Source organism: Nematolebias whitei, chromosome 14, assembly GCF_014905685.2.
Source record: "Nematolebias whitei isolate Nwh7 chromosome 14, NemWhi1, whole genome shotgun sequence".
Lineage (NCBI taxonomy): Eukaryota > Metazoa > Chordata > Actinopteri > Cyprinodontiformes > Rivulidae > Nematolebias > Nematolebias whitei.
Window position 1 is genome coordinate 10,867,500 of NC_056511.1, and position 21,240 is coordinate 10,888,739.

At 38.2% G+C, this 21,240-nt stretch overlaps 1 protein-coding gene across 1 annotated transcript in view; it reads right to left on the reverse strand.

Moving 5' to 3' along the window:
* The window catches only part of jade2 (jade family PHD finger 2), a 263,541-nt gene that overhangs the window by 145,933 nt on the left and 96,368 nt on the right, over window positions 1–21,240 (reverse strand). Inside the window, exon 4 of the mRNA XM_037688258.1 lies at window positions 807–964. Within this exon, the coding sequence (XP_037544186.1) occupies window positions 807–964 (158 nt within the window). The remainder of the gene's footprint in view (window positions 1–806; window positions 965–21,240) is intronic.

Below are 21,240 nucleotides of genomic sequence, written 5' to 3' on the forward strand. Positions count from 1 at the left end.
AGATATCAATACATACTGTATAACCAGTGAAACTGAAGATTTCCATATTCCTGCTTCAAACAGCTTCTACCTGAGTAATCAGACGTCTGACAGAAAAATTCACACCAGCTCCCCATATCCCTTCAGTCCCACAGACTGTTCCTAGATCTGTTTAATATAAGACAGAGAGTTTGATGCATTTATTAAACTCAAGACTTTAACAACTTCATTTTGTTGCCTATTTATTTTATTCTTTTAATTATTCAATTGCTGTTTTGTTTGTTTGGCGCTGGTGACAAGGAAATAAGATTAAAAGACAAACTTTTCTGAAATAAAATAGCTTAATATGCTCCTTAAACCAAATTTCCAATAAATACTTGAGAAAAACACAATTTTTCTGGGTACACCAGAAGGTTCACAGTTCACCCCTTCAAAATCAATGACACTTCACAATTTGGAAAAATAAATAAGTAAATAAATCCTTCCAAATCTTTTTTCTCTGTAAAATAAACTAACATGATAATTACATCAGGGGCACTCTGGAGGAACCAATATTGATTAAATAAACCATTTCCCCTAATAATTCGAAAACAGGGGTATAAAAAGTAACAGAGCCATAATGAAGATGAACTGAACTTATTTGTGAGGGAAGAAATATAGCTTCAGTCAGCTGTTACATCACTCCAGCATTCCAATTTGCAAATGCAAACACAAACAAAGCAGGCCTTTAAAAAGTATGCAGTAATACATATCTCCACAGTGAATCATCTCCTCCCAGGAAGTGAATTTTATGACCCGAAAGCACTTCATAGGTGAGATTGTCTTACCTGACCACAGGCTCAGGTATGGCTTCCAGGCTGGCTGGGACCTGCACCCCCTTCTCCCACTCCTGTCTCCACGGGTCTGACAGCACATAGAAGTCATCGAGGCCAAGCTGCGCAGAGTCTGGCAGCTTCATGGCCGTGATAAAGTCCGTACGGAAAACCTGGAAAAACAGGAGAAAAAAGAATCAGTTGATGTGAAGAAGACTTTTTTTTTAAATTCTTCAATCTGGAATATTAAAGAGGGAAAACGTTTAATAGATTGCTTTATTATAACTAGAATTAAAGTTCTAGTGTAATGTAAATGACAACCCATCAATTAGTTGTTGTTTTTTTCACCTTAAAAAAAAAACCCCAGCATTCTTTAACTAGTAGTCAAATTTTGGACTAGCTGTAATATCCCCCCAGACAAACTAAAAACTGCCATTATGTCATTATGCTTTTGTATAAATCAATAAAAACAGAACACATATGCATCTGTGTGTGTAGGGGAAACACCATATAAGAAAAACGTACACCGACACATAAAGTTAGAAGAAAAGAGAAGTGGGTGGACAGAACTGATAAGCCACATGATGAGTAGTCATCATTACAGTGATGTGTTAACACTGTCCTGGAGACCTTTAAAGGTCAATGCAAACTAGAGTACATGTGTACAGAACAAATACGGAAGCATTTAAATCATGTATGTAGGAGGATGCTATAAAAAAAACAAGGTGAGCTTGAGTGCGATGCAGTGTTTATGGGACCTGAGGGAGTGGGTGTATTCAAGCAGACAATCACTCTCTTACATAATGTGAACACACAAATAACAACTCTGTCTGCTCCAATGGGGACCCGAAGCAATGATATTATCAAATGTAAAGTCAAGGACGTCAGTCAAGAGGACATGCGCAAACACACCAAAAGTCTCACGGAAAAACAAGCACCACCACCCACACAGGAACAAAATCAACCCAATAATTTAAATATCATTACAGTTTAAGCACTGGTTTGTTAGCAGCTGTTAAACTACCTCTCCATGTCTAAATCCAGCTCTGTTTCAGTGCAATTTCCACCACTGTAGTTAGTGATGGAGAGCATACTGGTCTTAGGATCATCACATTGCACTGTTCTTTTTATTGAAGCTGTATCTCGATTGATTGTGACTAGACATTCATGAGTCTCCAGAATGTCTTGAAGCATTCATGGGTTTCCTGAGTCATAGAGGCTCTCATTCTTGTTACTTGAGTTTTGAACATGTTCAAAAAGTGCATCAAAATTTCAAATTTAAACAGTTTTTATGAACATCTCAACCCCATCTCAATTTATTTAGTTTCTGTCATTCTAGAGCACTGCAGCTGTAGGCTGTGACAGAAAACAACTGAGGCTGCAGCTCTGAATGTTTACGTCTAATAATGGCAATTGTGAAAAATGTTAAAAATCAGCCTATCTTCATTTTAAACGTGGAAAAAATCAAAACGGTGAGGTCACTGCCAAGGTGTGTATGAAAACATGTTGAGGTGGAAACGATGTGCACGGCCTAGAATACAGTTTGTTACGCCGTGCAACCAAAAAAAAAAAAAGCCATGGTTTAAAAAAAATAAAACTTTACACCCAAAACATTTCTTGCTGGTTGCAAACATCCAGAATCCTCAGCTGAAAACGTATTATTTATTTGCAACTTTGAGTTTTCAACAACCACAACCCAGTGAGAGATTACCCTTAGAAGCAGAACGTTTAGAAGTTTAGTGTTTTCTTAAGATCAGCTATCCTCATGTTTTACAACAATGTGTCACAGTGGCTCAGCGCATGTTGATTTTCCCTGTGACGTGCTGGAGACCTGTCCAGGTGTACCCCACCTAGGCTTTGTCAGGAACAGTCCTGTTTACCGAGAGCTCAAAAAAAATAAAAATAAAATAAAAACACAGAAAAAAATTAAATGGCCAATTTTATCCCCATGAAAGAGTTCAAGTCCAAGAAGAAACACGTCAGATTTAACAAATTATCTGTGCGTCATCATTTGTGAGAATAGTGCCTGAGCTAAATGGTTGATACCTTTCTTGTTTAAGACATTTTAGTGTAGGAGTGAACAGCAGTGATGCAAAATATGACAGAGGTGATTTATGAGCAAGAAGAAAGAATAAAGGAAACAAAATAGGAGAAGGAAAAGAGTCAAACAGCAGCCAAGAATGTGAGAATCAAAACAGCATGAAGGAGAGGAAAGGAGGAAAGGTGGTGATGATAATTTAAGTGGACCAAGAGACGAAAGAGCAGAACAGAGGCGGATGAGACTGATGTGTGTGTCACAGTGTAGTGTATGAAAAAGGCCATATGTAAAAAGCAGCATCACACCGGCTTCAGCTGCTTGGCTGCCTCTGCTGACTCCTAGCCAACACAAATAAATATTGCAGTGGAGCAAGAGGTTGTGTGTCTGCGTGTGTTTAACTGTGTTTAACTGAGCGTCTGCAGATTTGTTCAACCCAATGTGGCTGTCAGCATTAGTGTGGCTCTGTGACTGCAGGACTTTGTGTGTGTTAAATGGTAAACCAAGACTGTGAAAGATCTTTTCTTCCCTTTCAGCAACACAAGAGGACAGAGAGAGACAGAGGGCCGTCCACTTCTACTTAAAAACTCCCTTTTCTTCTCCTTCATTTATTGCACCATTTACAAAAAAAAACAAAAAAAAAAAACAGAGAAAGGATGGAGAAAAGGCAGAAAAAAGTGAGAAATGAAAAATTATAAGTTAAGATGAGAGGAAGAAAAGAGCAAAGACAAGCAATGAGGAAAAAAAGGTAACAAAACAGAAAAATAATGAAAGACGTAGCATTCTTTAAAGGGACGCACATCGTCTGCTGCCTTTCATGACAGAATTTTAAACTAAGATCATCTTAAAATGACAGACTTATAGCCTTTTGGTCAATACTTGTAAAGGATATTTAGCACAATTTTATGTGATATTGCAAAATCTTGTGAGATACGTTAGCTCTTGTATCATTGAAGCAGACATTTACCTTATGGACTGTGCTTATACTGTATTGTGCCTTTTTAAACAACTAGGCTACTCAAAGTATTTTCCAACACAATCCATGGCCTCATGTATCCACACATACACATTCACACATCACTCTACCACATCGCTACAAAGCTAATCTGAACCAATCATTCTATAGTGTCTAACCAGCGCTATAGATCACATTCATAAACCAACAGGGCACATAAGAGGGGTTCAGTGTCTTGCCCAGGGACACTTCATATGTGACTGAACACAACCAGGAATTGAACCTTCATCTCCACCGATCCACAGTCACTCCACACCCACCTACTACCATGATAAATTTTAGCTTATTGTCTGTAAAATCTATGGCTGATTATGTATTTTTAAGATCAATTGGCTGTGTCAACCATCTTGAAACGTGTTAACCACAAAAGTTATTTATTGTTCATTTACACTTAATTTGTCCAGTGTTTCATGAAATATTTTTCTAAAGGACAAAGTGAATTACAGGCAATGGAGGTAAAAATAGATAAAGGCAAAAATAAAAAAAAAATATATGACTTAACATGTGGGTATCAAATCAAGAATACTGGAAAAAGGAAGTAATGGGCGATGTGAAGTGGAGCAGGGAGGGGAAAACCAAGGAGAGGACCTCCGTATATCAGTTTTATTACTGTGTGTTTGTACAGGAATGACTGTGGCTAATTAATGTCGAGGAAACACTATTACAAGCTTCTGCAGTTTTATGTTCTGCTGTGTTTCTCTTTCCACCGCTTCTCATCTCTACGTCACGAGTTTTTCATGTTTTATTTTCACCTCTTTTTGTGAACGACAGCTGGAAGTCATCCAACTCTCGGTGATAGATGACAGGTCAATAAACAGAAAAAAGGAGAATTACAAATAGACTGCCGGGAAGGCTGGTACAGAGGAGCCAGATCCGTCAAGCAAATGTTACACAAAATGTATAAATACAAATGAGCTATGTTCTGCTAAGGTTTCCACAAAGTCACAAAACAAATCCAGTAGAGAAACCTTTATGATCTGATTTCACTGTGTAATTTGTTTATCTCCCAACAGAGTGAATTAATATTGGTGCTTGGTGCAAAGACAATGACAACGAAGGGCATTTTGTTCTGATGTAACTGAGCAACTAATGAAGAGTCATGTGCGGGTTTAACAGAACAAATGTCAATTTTAGCTGGTTTATGCTGCCAGAAATCGTGGTCTAATGAGCCTAGCGGAACTATGGAAACTCTTACGGTAATTCCTCAAAAACTGCATTTCTTTTCCAATTTATCACTTGATTCATTTTCAGCTTGAAAAGTTTTCTGCATCAATCAAAGGTAATAACTGCGCAGAGGATACACAATTCCATTTTGCCATTTCCTCACAGCCTTCCAAATTTTTTATAAATCACAGTTTGTAAATGAATACGTCTAGTGGATTTCCAGCTCATGTGAAAGAAATTTCCAAGAAGCTGAAAGAAAATATCCTTTAGGATGCTTCTGTCTCTTAGGTGTTTGGTCAACGCAAGATCTGTTAACAACAAAACTTTTATCCTCAGGGACTACTTTCAAGAGCACGGGTTAGACTTTCTCTGTATCACAGAGACTTGGATGTCTCCGGATGAGTCCAGCGCCTTGACGGAATTATTTCCACCTAACTGTCTGTATTTTAACGCCCCACAGCCATCAGGCCGGCGCAGTGGTGGATTATTAACAATATTCAAATCAACTTTTGACTGTAAACAACTGCCCATCCCAGTTTCCCGCACCAGCTTTGAGCTGAGCGTCTTTGAACTCGGACATTTGCCTCCGACTTTATTTGCACTCGTCAACCACCCACCTCGATCTAAGGACTTCATAAATGAGTTTTCTGACTTCTTGGCTGAAATCACACCAAAATATGAGCATGTTTTCATTATTGGGGACTTTAATTTGCACGTGTGCTGTCCTGAGAAGCCCTTGGTTAAGGACTTTTTAGATTTATTGGACTCATTTAATCTAACTCAGCATGTAAACGGTCCCACCCAAGAGCGCGGACATACACTGGACCTTGTTTTAACTCATGATGTGACTGTTAATAATCTTGTTATTGTTGATAATGTTTTTTCAGACCACATGCCAGTCCAGTTTAAGTTCACCCTCCCCCATCTAACTCCTAAGTCGTGCATTCGTGCACGTAGTACCCGGGCTATTAACCATTTCACTGCCGCGCGTTTCACAGATGTTTATAACTCTGAAATGATAATTCAGCCCCCAGTGTTTCTCTCTACCACTGAGGAGCTGACATCCCAGTTCAACTCTGTCTGCTTAAAGACTATGGATCATGTCGCACCTGTTAAAACCAAAAAATCAAAAATCAAAGCAGAACCTTGGCTGAGTGACGTCACCAAGGCCGTTAGGCAGCAATGTAGGAGGGCGGAACGAAAGTGGAGGAAAGACAGGCTGCAGGTCTCTTTTCAAATACTTAAAGAGAGTTGGCGCCGTTATCAAAAAGCAGTAAAAGCTGCTAAATCCAAACACTTTTCTGATATAATTACCTCAAACTCTCGCAACCCATGTGTCCTCTTCTCTACCCTAAACTCTGTTCACCACCTCACTGAACCATCACCTTTGGAAGCCTCGACTGAGCTGTGCGACAACTTCTTACATTTTTTTTTGGAAAAAATTGCGACCACCCGGGCTCTCATTTCCCCTCCAACTCATGACCCAGCCATCCCACCTCAGTATGTAGCTCTATTTGACCATTTTGAACACATCACTCTATCTTGTCTAGAGCAGGTCATGTGCAGCTTGAAACCTTCTGGTTCCCCCTTTGATGTGGTCCCCCCTCGACTACTAAAGGAGGTTTTTCCAACTCTAGGTCCATCCATTCTTGATATAGTAAACAGTAGTTTATCCACTGGCGTGGTGCCAAAATCCTTTAAACATGCTGCTGTCCAGCCTCTCCTGAAAAAACCAAACCTTGACCCCTCACTCATTTCCAACTACCGGCCTGTATCCAAACTCCCATTTGCTTCTAAACTACTGGAGAAAATAGTCGAGCCCCAGTTGAAGTGCTTCCTGGAGGATCACGCCATCTTAGAGCTATTCCAATCTGGCTTTAAACCTCTCCACAGCACAGAAACTGCCCTGCTGAAGGTCTTTAACGACATCTTCAGATCCACAGATACCGGTGATTCTGTGCTGCTTGTCCTGTTGGACCTCACAGCCGCCTTTGACACCATCGACCATGAGATCCTCATTGCTAGGTTGGAGCAGTGGGTGGGCATCACAGGATCAGCCCTCAGTTGGTTCAGATCTTACCTCGCTGACAGATCCTTTTGTGTCTCCATCAAGGATTTTAGTTCCGCAGAGGCAGAGCTTAAATGGGGGGTTCCGCAGGGGTCCATCCTGGGTCCCCTCTTATTCTCTTTATACCTGCTGCCGCTTGGTGCTATTTTCCGGAAACACAACATGCCCTTCCACTTCTATGCCGATGACTGTCAAATTTACTTCTCCCTAAGACACAATGGTACATGCTCTATTCAACCACTGCTTGACTGCCTGGCTGACATCAGGGACTGGATGGCTTTAAACTTCTTAAGTTTCAATGAAAATAAGTCTGAAGTCATGTTGTTCCCTCCCAACGACACAATCACAAACCACTGCATCGACCTTTCCGCTCTAACCCTGTAAGAAAAACAAAGAGTCACTAATCTGGGAGTGATAATGGACCCTTCCCTGAAACTTAACAGTCATGTAAACATAATTGTTAAATCATGTTTCTTCCAACTGAGGCGGGTGTCTAAACTGAAGCCCATATTATCCAAAAAAAACCTGGAGACAGTAATACATGCATTCATTACATCTAGGCTTGATTACTGCAATTTGCTCCTGTTTGGTATCAGTCAGACCTCCATTGCATGACTACAACTTGTCCAGAATGCAGCAGCCCGATTTTTAACCAGTACAGGCAAAAGAGAGCACATTACACCAGTTTTGGCCTCACTGCACTGGTTACCAGTTCACCTTCAAATCCAGTTCAAAATGCTCCTGTATGTCTACAAATCACTGAACAGACATTTTAACATTGAACTTGATTTGTGACCTTGACCTTGGAGCTGGGGTGATGAAACATTATGAGACACTTCATATAGTGATGGATCAGGTTTAATTGGATTAGCTTGAGTGGATCAGAAATTATGAGCAGGACAAGTAAAAGTTTATGGATGCACGGTCATATGGAGACTATACCATAATACGTCCATCTTTCAATGAGGGTATAATAACAATAACAACAATAATAATAACTACTTATGAAACAATCAGGTTAATATAAATAAAATATGCCATATTACAAACGTATCCAGCTTGCATAACCATGTCTATGCAGATACCATCTTTAAACAACATCAGTGTTTCCCCTAAAGTTGTTCAAGGAGGGCGCCCCACCCGAGTGCTCCACCTACCAAATCCCCAACTCCTCACGCAGCTCCACCACTTCTGGATGGGAAGAGGAGATTGTAGCATCTAAGCTCAGACTCCAAACCGTGACAATCACGCACAATACAAACAGTGCTCCCTACCCCCACCCCCATTGACAACTGTCGGCACCAACGTAGCACTACGCTAACCAAAGTGCTAACTAAATTATATATAATATCCAAGCAAAACAGGGCCACATCTGTTAAAGCTAGATAACTGGGGAGCTGGATAGCAGAAAGTTTAGCTCGTTAGCTTCTAATGTACAACTCTGCAAAAGTTAGCAAGCTAGCTAAATGACTTTTTGTGCTAGACAGAAAAAAAAACATAAAACATAAATACCAATAAAGACCTAATTATTCAGACAACTGAAACAAACCCTTTTATAGATTCATATTTATTTCTCTACAGAGTATGCTTGGTTTTGCTTTACAACGTTGCAAAAAGCCTAAAACCCTAAGCCTCAACATTGAATTTAGTTGCCAATGTTTGTGTATTCTTTTCTGACACAGCATTTTCATATATAAAGCTAGATATACTAAACGAATATAAACTGATCTCAAGATTACTTCTGATTTCTTTTCACGCGTTAAGACTTGAACACAATCCTGAAAGCGACAACTTTTCTTGCTTAACAAAAAACAGTTCTGAAATGAATCATGATGAACAAAGAATCACACCTTTATTACTTCCCCTCTAGCAAATAAAAACACAGTTTGAAATGATTACAGGACTTGATGTTAATATATATTTACAGGTTGGCAAACTTTCACAACCAATTCTAACAGAAACGTATCCAGCTTATTTGTATGCTGCAGTCTGCCTATCGGTCTTATGTTGTGGACCGACTTACATCATTGAACATCTGCAAAGCAGTGATACATTAACACTCCACTTCCTCCTGAACTGAACAAAACAGAAACCACAGAGGATGACTGCTGAAAGCTGACATTTCAAACCAGGAAACATCCAGTCAGGCAAACCTCTCACACACGCACACACACTAAAGCAGAAACTCCCTTTCAAAGAAGACAAATACACATCGATACTGACTTGTATAGCTGCTCACACAGTGCAGTAAACAGAGGTATATGTGTATAATCATGCACAAATGGACTATAAGAACTCACATTTGAACACAACACGCATAAAAACACGCACAGGTGCATAGAAGCGTCCACTTGCAAATAGACCTTATTATTATGGTGTTGCTGACTCAGCTTCCTTAAAGCGCAGCGACAAAGTGCTTTAAGTGCTTTAAAAGCCGAGTGACACAAAACAAAATAATTTGACTCATTGCTTATCCTGAAATACAATCTGCCTTGTTCACATAAGGCTTTAAAAGGGTGAACAGTACTGACAGAAAAGAAAGGTGAATGCTTTTTGCCCTTCATTTCTCATCCTACTGTTATCAATAAACTCCTAAATTCTAGCAGATTAATCCGTATGGGACAACAAACAATGATTGAACAAACTGGGGAAAGGGCAAAAAAACGTTTGCATTATAAATAACCTAAGAGTTAATTCAAACCAGAAGAAAAAAATATTCTGAGAAAAGGTGATGCATCACAAACAGGATTAGTGGGTTTCCTTTGAGCAGTAAGAAATAAATTTTTAATAAAACAGCCATAGCTGACTGAATACCCCACAGATTTGTCAGATGAGATGAGAATGTGAAAATAATAACCTCAGCTTTTGCCACAATTATGTCTCCCAATTTCATTTTTACAATCGTTCATACCCCGCAGAAAGAAAGCATAAGGTAAATGACTCACCTAGATTTTTAACAACATATTTTACAAAATATGATGCTGCGTCTTCTTTATAGTTTCTCGAAAACAATGTGGCTCTGGTGCATATTGCAGTTTTAAACCTATGCAAGAATATAAAAGTTGAAACCGATCATTTCTCTGCACAGAGCAGTTAATAATATTAAAAGGTGGTGTCACGGTTTGCTTTTGGTGTAGTAGATTGACTTTTGGGAAAAGGGGTAAACTATATAAGATACAATTCTTTAAACTACTCATTTTCATTCAGAACTATTCTTTTAGGTCAACATGTGACATATTTATTTTAAACTGTAAATGAATGAAATAAAATAGAAAAAAAAATAAAAAATAAACACTGGAGCCCAGTGACTCTAAACACAACTTTTATTTTAAAACCATAGAATTTTAGTTTTAATAAATAAAGACAGTTTCACATAAAATGCCAGCAATTACAAACCTGATCTGAAACACAAATATAGTAACAAGTAACTTGGATAAGGCGTTGAGAATCAAGACCAGAGGCTGGTTGTTTCGACAAATTGAAAATTAGCAGCTTTGCCAGTTAATGATCAATTATCATTGTAATTAAATTAAACTAACACAGTACCTGATTCTAAACTAAATATGTTTATCATCATCACAATGACAGGAAAGGAACTTTGAGGCTGAAATAAGAAAATCAGCTGTGTAGGGCCTGAATATACACTGCCTGGCCAAAAAAAAAGTTGCCACCTGGATTTAACTCAGCAAATAGGTATGAGCCTCCTATTGGATAATTACTGCATGGTCAATTATCTTTCAGCTGGCAACAAGTTAATTAATCCCAACTGGTGCCATGAGTTGCTTCTCATTTCTTAAACAACCATGTCGAAAGACACATGGTGTGATTGTGGAAAAGATGTCCATCTGTTTGAGAAGGGTCAAATCATTGGCATCAAGCAGAGACAACATCTAAGGAGATTGCAGAAACTACTAAAATTGGGTTAAAAACTGTCCGACGCATTATTAAAAACTGGAAGAATAGTGGGGACCCATCGGCTTCAAGGAAGAAATGTGGCCGGAAAAAAATCCTAAATGACTGTGATCAGCGATCACTTAAATGTTTGGTGAAATCAAATAGAAGAAAAAAACAGTAGCACTCAGGGCTATGATTAATAGTGAAAGTAAGAGCATTTCCACATGCACAATGCAAAGGGAACTCAAGGGAGTGGGACTGAACAGCTGTCTAGCCTTAAGAAAACCACTAATCAGTGAGGCTAACTGGAAAAAAAAAGGCTTTAATTTGCTAGGGAGCATAAAGATTGGACTCTGGAGCAACAGAAGATGGTCATGTGGTCTGATGAGTCCAAATTTACCCTGGTCCAGAGTGATAGGCACATCAGGGTAAGAAAAGAGGCAGGTGAAGTGATGCACCCATCATGCGTAGTGCCTAGCCATCAATGCAAGATCTTGGTGAAAAATGAATGCAACATTGTTGGAAATAGATCTTGTGACATTGCAGAAGCTTATCGAAACAATGCCACAGCAAATGCACGCCGTAATCAAAGCTAAAAGCGGTCCAACGAAATATTAGCGCGTGACCTTTTTTTTGGTGGTGACTTTTTATCTTTTGGCCAGGCAGTGTATTTTACTAACTGTGTTAGCAGGGGGAAGGATTAAACATGTTACAGCATGTGGTACAACTTTAAGTAATGAACTTTGGTTTTTGAGGTAATTCATGTCTTGATTTCCATCCATCAATCTATCCATTTTCTTTACCTATTTTTACTTTCAGGGTAGCAAGGAGCTTGTTCCTACCTCCAACTGTCATTGGGCAAAATTCATATGATGATTTGCCAATCCATAAAAAAACCACTAAGAGGCAAACAGGACACCATGAACACACTCATTCATACCTAAGAAAGTTTCCAATTAACCTATTGGAGTAGAAACTGGAGTACCCAAAGATAACTTGCACCTGTGCAGAGAAAACATAAAAACTACACAGAACGACCCCAGCCAAGAGTCAAACCCAAGACTTTCTTGCCGTGATGCAACAGTGCAAACCAACTGCTCCACCGTGCAGCCCAGCTCTGGATTCCCTGGATGTTTAAGGACCTCTGCAGCACAAAGCCATAGGGGCATTATGATCAGTGAGTAAGACCACATCCCATACAGAAATATGGGTTTAAGCACAAAATAAAAAGTTAAAACTTTTAATATGTTAGATTGAAAATAACAGCAAAAGCTGCAATTTTAATTGCTGTGACCAAAAAGGATGTGCGGTACAGAAGCATCAAACAGAGAAAAAGCCCAATTAAAAGGAAGTAGACACATAATAGTAGCAAGGATGAGAAAGGAAAGAAACAATGGGAGAGATAGAAGGAAGAATCGTTTTCTTTCCTCTGGGCATCATGGCTACCTGGCTCTGCACAGTGCGTCATGGCAGATGTCAGCTCAGAGAGTGAAGGATAATTTTAGCTGCAACATCACAGCGCAGGCTGTAATGATTGGCTGCTTGAAAGGTCCACAAGACTCTGGGAGAAGTGTGTGCATGTGTGCGAGTGGTGAGTGGGTGATCAGGAGTGAGGAAAAGACAAGAGGAGAGAAGGGAGCTGATGAGAAAGTGGCAGGATGACAGAGAGGAGTGTGTGATCAGTGCATTAGTCCAGTGACTCAGCAAACACAAAAACACACTCAAAAGCAGCCTGCTGACACACAGAGACAGGAATCTGTCTTGATTTATAGTACGTCACTAATTGAAGCCAGAATTTTTTTTTAATGTGCTTACTATTTGAATCTCTTAGAATATGGTTTTAAACTTGTGAATATTGTATAAATCCTATACATGTTACTTTCATTACTTTGTCGTCTGTCCAAACAGGTCTCGCATGTAAATAAGTCTTCGAGGATCAATGTGATTTATCTGTATAAATAAAGGTTGAATGAATGAATGAATAAATCAGTTAAAATAGGCTGCGATGGGGCTCAGATGATGCAAAAGGTGTCAATATGTTTCCCCACTTGGAGATTAAGCCAACCTTAATTTATACCAGTTCGTCGGATTGGGCCTCGGGGACTCGTTTACAAGAGAGACCTGTTTCTAACAAAGAATGATGACAACAGTAGACAATCATAAAAGAAAGCATATAAATTGGGAAGGATAAATGAAAGAAAATGGTATTTAAAAAAACCAAGCACAAACTGCTAGATATCTTTGTCACAAATAATATGCTGAAACACGATACCGGTACATTTCTATTGACTACTAATTATAATGTCATTAATGTCAGAACAGTTTATTTTCTAGTTCGATAAATGTCTCATCTCAGTGAAAAAATATAAATCAGATAATAAAAAATGGGTCTATTCAACAAGAGGCCTCGGGCCAGATTATGGTTTGTATGGCCCACTTGCTGTTGAAGAGCCCTGATTTAAACTACACTGGTTCACATGTGTTAATGTAACTGCTACAGAAACTGGTGTATCAGTGGTCTAATCAAGTTCAAAATTGACTGTTGAAAAAAATCAACTCCCTGCACTCTTCACACATTGTTTCCAACTGTAGCTGCAATGTGTTTGTATGTTATTTTTGTTTTTAAAGACCTACGGTCCTCTAAAAAGAAAAGGCTCCTCTGCTTCTATTTTTCTCCCCACTTATCAAGAGGATGGCAAGATTTGGCTCATCAGATACCTCTCCAGGAAAAAGGAATAAGACTAAAAATTAAAAAAATAACCAATTCAGAAATGGCAAAGAAAACATATTTAAGTTTTAATTCAAATAGCTTGAATTTCTTCCTAAATCTTTCCCAGTAACTTGTTTTAATTATGGAGTTTAGATTTCTCTTAATTTTTTTTTTTTATCACAGAAGATAAAAGTTTTAACAGTGGTCTAAGAAAAAGCTTTCAAAAGTTTTAATAAAATGGACAGTCCTAAATCTACAAATGAACTTTCTAGAAATGTGTCAAGAGGATAAAAGTGATATCTGAAGCACTTTTTCAAATTGCTACATAATTTCCCTTGGCACTGATAATCATACACTGAGGTGCCGATAATAAATGTTTTCCATTGGTACCCTATTAATGGAATCTGTTACAGATCAGATGGCAGCGTGGCTATGAGAGGGAGGAAATATGCGTCAAAGCTACAGTGGAGAGAAGACTGTACGTTATTATACAGCAACATCCGAATCACTCACTACAACCATCTTTACCAGCTTGACACTTTACAAATAAAGAATTCAATATGAATTTCAAAAGGATTTCCTCTTTCTATAGACTTTTCTCCCCCTTTTTAGATTTGAAACGTCACATCTGTAGCTATTAACCTAGCGTCGTAGCTCTGAGCCCTGAAAAGATACCAGGCCTGCAATTTATGGTCCTCATTAGCCTGAGACGAGACAGTGAACAAGTTCTTTTGAGATGTGACTGAATGCCGGCTCCTCATCACAAACCGCTGGCCTGAATGATCCGTGGAAATGACAGCATTCCCCTCCACGCCAAGGGCAGGCTGATTGCCAAAGCTTCACTCAAAGGTCACGCAATTAAGCTTTGTTCCCGCTTCAATAAAGCTTTGACTGACTGACTGCGCTCCCCGGATTGAACAGATGTGATTTTTGGCCCTTAATGGGGGAAAAAGTGCCCTCTCTTCATGCTAACATTCAAAAATTCAAAGGAGATAAAAGAATCTATTACAAACAAAATAAATATATAAAGGCAGCACTGATTTTCAGAAAGGCTTGTCCAAATTTTTATCATACACTGCCAAAAGGCAAAGGCAGATGAAAACGTTTTTGCGTGTCTGTCTGTGCGTGTCTGTCTGTGCGTGTTACCTAAATATCACATGAAACACTGAACAAATTTTAATGAAATTTTCGGGGGGTATCATTGAATGAACATCTACAAATGATTAACTTTAGGAGTCAAAATAAATTAAGATGGCTGCCACAGCCAAGTGACATAAAAGACAAAAATTGTTACAATTAAGTCAATTTTGCAGACACTGACCTACAGTTTGGTGAGGTAGCTGAGAGTCCATCCCAACACATTTTCTGAGTGCTAATAGATTGCAGAAGGTCTTTGTTTAGCATTTTGTCATTACCTATTGGGAATCAAAATATTATTGCAATGACTTTTGCAATGGTTTATTATCTGGGTGTCCAAAAACTTCTTTAAAAAGTCTTCAATTAATCCAAAGTGCTGCTGCCAGAGTCTTAACTGGAGTTAGTGGGAGAGATCATATCTCTCCAGTTTTAGCTTCTCTCCATTGGCTCCCTGTCAAATCCAGAATAGAATTCAAAATCTTGCTTCTAAACTACAAAGCTCTCAACAACCTAGCTCCATCTTATATTCGAGATCTTATTGTTCCATATTTTCCAAACGGAGCACTTGGCTCTCAGGCTGCAGGCTTAATCGTGGTCGCTAGTTTCTAAAAGCAGAATGGGAGGAAGATCTTTCAGTTATCAGGCTCCTCTCTTGTGGAACCAACTTCCATTTTCTGTCCGTAAGATTGACACATTGTCCAGTTTTAAGACTGAGCTTCAGACTTTCCTTTTTGATAAATCCTATAGTTAGGGTCGGCTTGTTATGCTGCCTTAAGCTTAGAGTACTAAAGGAAAAATTGACTTAATTTCTTAAAATGAATTGTTAAATTTGAATAGTTTTCTTTTGATACTATTTCTATCTTAACAAGTGATTCTTGACCTGCCATTGTGTATCTATTCCTCCTTCTCGTTCCTCTCAAACCCAGCCAGTCGAAGCAGAAGGCCACGTGTCCTGTGCCTGGTTCTGCTAAAGGTTTTTTCCTCATGGGAGATTTTTTCCTTTCCACTGTCGCCTTCATGCTTGCTCAAGATGAGAGTTCTGTGATGGAGTTAAAAATCAAAGCAGTCTGCTCCTCAGATAAATAGTGTTAAATTATTATTATATATATAAATGTTTCTGTTATCTTATTTTTACATATGAATGTTTCTGTTCAGTGCCCTGAGATGACTTCTGTTGTGACTTGGTGCTATATAAATAAACTGAATTGGAATTGAAATTGAAATCAACGTATCTGTTAGTAAAATATTTCATGTCCCACTGGGCGGATTATAACTCAAATTTTGAAAATAATAATTAGATGGGGTGTTTGCAACAAAGTGACTTTTGGAGTCAACACAATTCAAGATGAATATCATACCTAACCAACAATAGCAACCAAAAAGAGGCTAGAACTCAGTTCATTTTACAGATATCCAACTGTAATTTGAAATGGTAGTAGCTGAGAGTAATTTATAACATACTATGAGCATGAGATTGCATGAGATTGCACAGGACGGTATTGTAAAGTTTACAACTTTTGACACGTTTACAACTCCATCAAATGTCAACATATGATAATCTTAGTCTAAAACTTCGAGATTTAAGGCGGAGGGTGATATGAACTTCTTTAAGAAATGCTTATCCTTTAAATAAATATCTTTATTTACAAACAGAGTTTAGGAGTAAGGTTGGTTGGAACCAGGACTGCAGAAGTTAATGTGTCTTTAAGCAGGAAAACTAACCTTTAAATGATTTATGTGAAGCTACTAATGGCAGCAAAATGAGAATTTTATCACAGCGATATTTTTTAAATAACATTTTATATTATTTAGTGCAAATTAAAGTGTAATTAAACCACTCCAGTGGATCTGCACAGTTGTGCTCTGCAGCTCCCAGGTGTGAAAGCTCAATAATTCTATTTCTGAAATGTCTCAACAAATAAAGGGGTTAAAAAACTAGGTCACTGACAAGAAAGAGTGAAGGAGACTTAAGAGGCAGAAGCCATAAGCCAATTTCCCCCCCTATGCAAATATCACTCTTCATATGGTGGCTCAAACAGACGATCTGGTAAAACGGCATCAAAATCGGGGGTAGGGGTGGGGGGTTTTGACCTAGTTTTGCAGATGTGTGGCTGGAAACAATCAAAACAACTACATGATTAATGCTCCTTCACACATCTGAACCAAATGCAACTTGATTCGGTTGTTGAGCTTTTTAGAAGTAGAATTTATTAACAGAGAACAGCAAAGTTGTTTAAAGAGAAGTCGATCTCTGGATGCTCGTTTGAAGATTCACTTAAAAAGCGGCTTCCTAAAACAAACATCATGATAGAGCAACTCGAAGCCTAAATACCATTTGACAGATTTGTTGCTCGTTTTATTCCACGCAAGGTGCCGACTGGGTGGTTTCTGCCACACAGAACAAGATGTTTCAGTCGTGACGGCTGCCTCGGTTCAGTTTTTTGCTCAGTCTGTCTTCAGCCACATCTCACTTCTCTCAGACTAGTATCTTTGTACAAAGCTGTTTCAAGACCTGTCATTTCCAGCTTGTCTCCAAAGGGCCCATACTAGCAAGTAAGATTTGCAGCTTAGCAGTGTTACCTCAGGCTTAACCCTGGGGTTTTAGTGTCATGACAGCGAGATATTTCTTAATGGCCAACTTGGCCAAAATGCCCTGATGCGAGGTGCAGAAGTGCCGTTTAAAAGCAAATATTACTGACAAATCAACTCTCGGAAAATGTCTAAATTGGAGATGGGGGAACTAAGAAAAAATACTATTAGAACTTGTATTTCAATGTATTTCTTTCATTAGAAAACTTGTAAATTAGGGAAGATATGAACAGAAATAGATCATACGTCTAGAATTCCTTGAAGCAGTGCATATTGCTCGCTGCCTTTCATGCCAGAGTTATAGATAATATTTTGTAAAATGAGTTAATAGTCAAAAATTGAGCTTTTTTACAGTCTTTATGGCAATAATATGTGATACTGTACTGGTAGACCTGTAAGGCCTTTAGAATACGGCCTTGATGGGGGCCGAGACGGGGTAGAGGCAGGGCAGCCGACCCAGGACCCAAAGTCCCAGGTTCAAACCCCAGCCATTCCCACATCGTGGTGTCTCTGAGCAAGACATCTAATCCCTAATTGCTCCCCAGACGCTTGCATAGCTGCCCACCGCTCCACCTGGGTGTATCCTAGGTGCAATGGGTTAAATGCAGAGAACCAATTTTGCCATTTGTATGGGAACATACAACGATAACAACACATAGCACTTTATTATTATTATATATTAAAAGGGCCTTCTCCTACTCTGCTCCTGTTTCCTGGAATATCTTACAAAAAGATCAGAAGCTCTCGACCTTGACCTCTCCAAGTGGCTTTAAGCATCTGTTGGACTCCTGGCAAGAACCAATGCAGACATGTTCCTGTTTTTAGTTTTCTGCATTCGCCTTATAATCTAGCTGTTTTTGCAACCTTTTTTGCCATCTTATTTTAATTTGTAAAAATAATAATACTAATTATGTATATATATATATATATATATATATATATATATATATATATATATATATATATATATATATTTGTATGCCTCTTTTATGATTGTCTATTGTTGTCCACTGTTGTCATCACTCTTTGTTAAAATCAGGTCTCTCTTGTAAATGAGTCCTTGTGGCTCAATGGGATTAAGCTGTCTAAATAAAGGTTGAATGAATTATTATTATTATTAATAATATGTGTTAGGAATGATTCTGAGCTACTGCAAGAAAATGTTTTAGCTACAAATCTGTAACACTGACCGAGAAGCAGCTATTTATACATTGGCTAAAGTCGACTAGCTATGGCAGTCATTTTGATTTTGTTCGGAGTTAGTAAATTGTAGATGTACATCCAATGTTTACATTCTGAGAGTTTTAATAAAATCTGTTCAGTGGATCATGAGATACTTTATCAACAGAACAAAACAGATGACTGCAATAGACAATGACAAAGTTTTAAGCAAAGATGTTGCACGATGCGTGGTGCTCGGAGTAACTGTCGTGAATGACAGTCTACTACTACCATACCAAATTTTAGAGAAACACCAGTAAAACTGTTAAAGTTATAGTCATTTTTGTGTTTCTAAAGATCAGTAGCTTTTACCAGTCTACTTCAGACAGAAAGCAACACAGAAGCAGAGAAGAGGTCTGACAAAGTGCAGGCTGTGAAAGTTCAAGTTAATTGGCTTATCAATGTCACTGCCCTGTCATTAAGGCGCCTGCAGATCTGACTATAATTGCAGCAATGTAGTCCAATAAACTGATGCTGGAGGAGTATTTTTTTAGGCTTATAAAACCATTTTATCTTTATTATTTTTCTGCTGCTATCGCACAAGTGTTAATCTAAAAAAAAGTAAAAACATAATACAAAAATGGATAAATGGTTTACATGCAATTGTCTCAATTATTACATGCTGGCAAAGGCAAAAGAGCAATCACGTTTTTGCTTGTGTTGTGTGTATATGTGTGCATGCCTGTATTGGACTGTCATATCAACAAAACATTTCATAGAAATTAATCAAATTCAAGATTGCCAACACAGCTAAGCAATCTTAGCAACCACAAAAATAACTAACTCAATTTTCTAGATACTGAGTTTACATTTTGTGTGGATAAAGCTCGGCCATTGCCAACATATACCAGTTCCCTGAAAGCTAACTGATCACCTAAAATCTGTTCTTCAAAGTTTGCCATTGAACAAAGTTTACCTTGTCTGTTAGCAAAATATGTCAACGGATGGATGTGTTTTAAGGAAACATTCAGGAAATAACTGAAAGATGTACAAATGAATAACTTTTGGACCCAATATCCTGATGCATGCTCAATAATCCATGTAGAAAAATCTAAAAAAGTTAAATCTTTGAATGTCCAGACGACCAGATTTAGCTTTTTTTTAGATTTTGGACCCAATCCAATTTAAGATGGACGCTACATGTCAACAACATTAGCCAACACAAACATGTCTTTAACTCCTTCTAGCTCAAATGTGTTGTTGCAGTAGCTGAGAGTCATTCATTACATACTCTGTCTTGGTGCAGACATAAAAAAAAAAACATGAACTATAAATGATAGATTTTTTTTGTTTTGTATTCCTGTCTAAAGCTCATTCTACTGCCAAGAAGGTCACATTTAGTGGCATCCACGTTAAAATACTGTTTCTATGGCTTTCTAATTAAACATTAGAAGCTTTGCAGTAACATGTCAACACTCATTGTGTTCAGAGTTATTTTACTAGTTCATTACATTCCTAACGACTTCTCAATCTAAGAAAAGAGGATAAACATTTAATATTTAATGTGAGAGGTTTCATAAATAAGATGTGGTGTGCACGCTGTGTCTTGTGGATTGATTTGAAGGTGTTTGTAACAAGACTTTCTCAGTTTTGGTTGAATGTCAATCCAGTATGAAAGGTCTGAATAAAGGAGTCTACAAAGAAGCTTTCACCCTTTGACAGTGACTGTGTCTACCATCAAAACCTGACATTTAGTGCTGCTGAATGTTTACGGAGCTGTTTGTTACCAATGAAAATTTAAAAAAAAGAAACTGGAATTGTGTATCTGTCATGTTAAAATCCATACCTACATATTTTTTAGACTTGATATGTATTTAAATACAAACTATTTGCATGCAATTGACCAAAAACATATTCAAACTCCTTTTGTTTTTGTTTGCTTGTATTAAGACTGGGGGAGGCACAGTGGCGCAGTTGGTAGAGCTTCTCAGTGAGAAGGTCGCCGGATCGAATACCTGCTGAGGGACCTTTCTGGGTGGAGTTTGCACGTTCTCTCCGTGCATGCGTGAGTTTTCTCAAGGTATTCTGGTTCGTCCCACATACAAAAAACATGCATGTTAGGCTGATTGGTAACTAAATTGTCCCTAGATGAGAGTGACCGGTTGACTGTCTCGTTTGTCTCTACGTGTCCCTGTGATGGATTTGCGATCTGTCCAGGGCGTCCCCCACCTCACCTCTCGCACAGTGACTGCTGGATATAGGCACCAGTGAGTCCTGTGGCCCGAAAAGGAAGAAGCGGGTGAATGAATGAATGAATTAATGAATGAATGAATGAAGTAAGGAAAGAAGAAAGTAAGGAAAGAAGTAAGTAAGTAAAGAAGTAAGTATAGAAGTAAGTAAGTAAAGAAGTAAAGGAGTAAGTAAAGAAGTAAGTAAGTAAAGAAGTAAGTAAGTAAAGAAGTAAAGGAGTAAGTAAGTAAAGAAGTAAAGAAGTAAAGGAGTAAGTAAGTAAGTAAGTAAGTAATGAATGAAGGAAAGAAGTAAGTAAGGAAAGAAGTAAAGAAGTAAAGGAGTAAGTAAGTAAGTAAGTAAGTAAGTAAGTAAGTAAGTAAGTAAGTAAGTAAGTAAGGAATGAATGAATGAATGAATGAATGAATGAATGAATGAATGAATGAA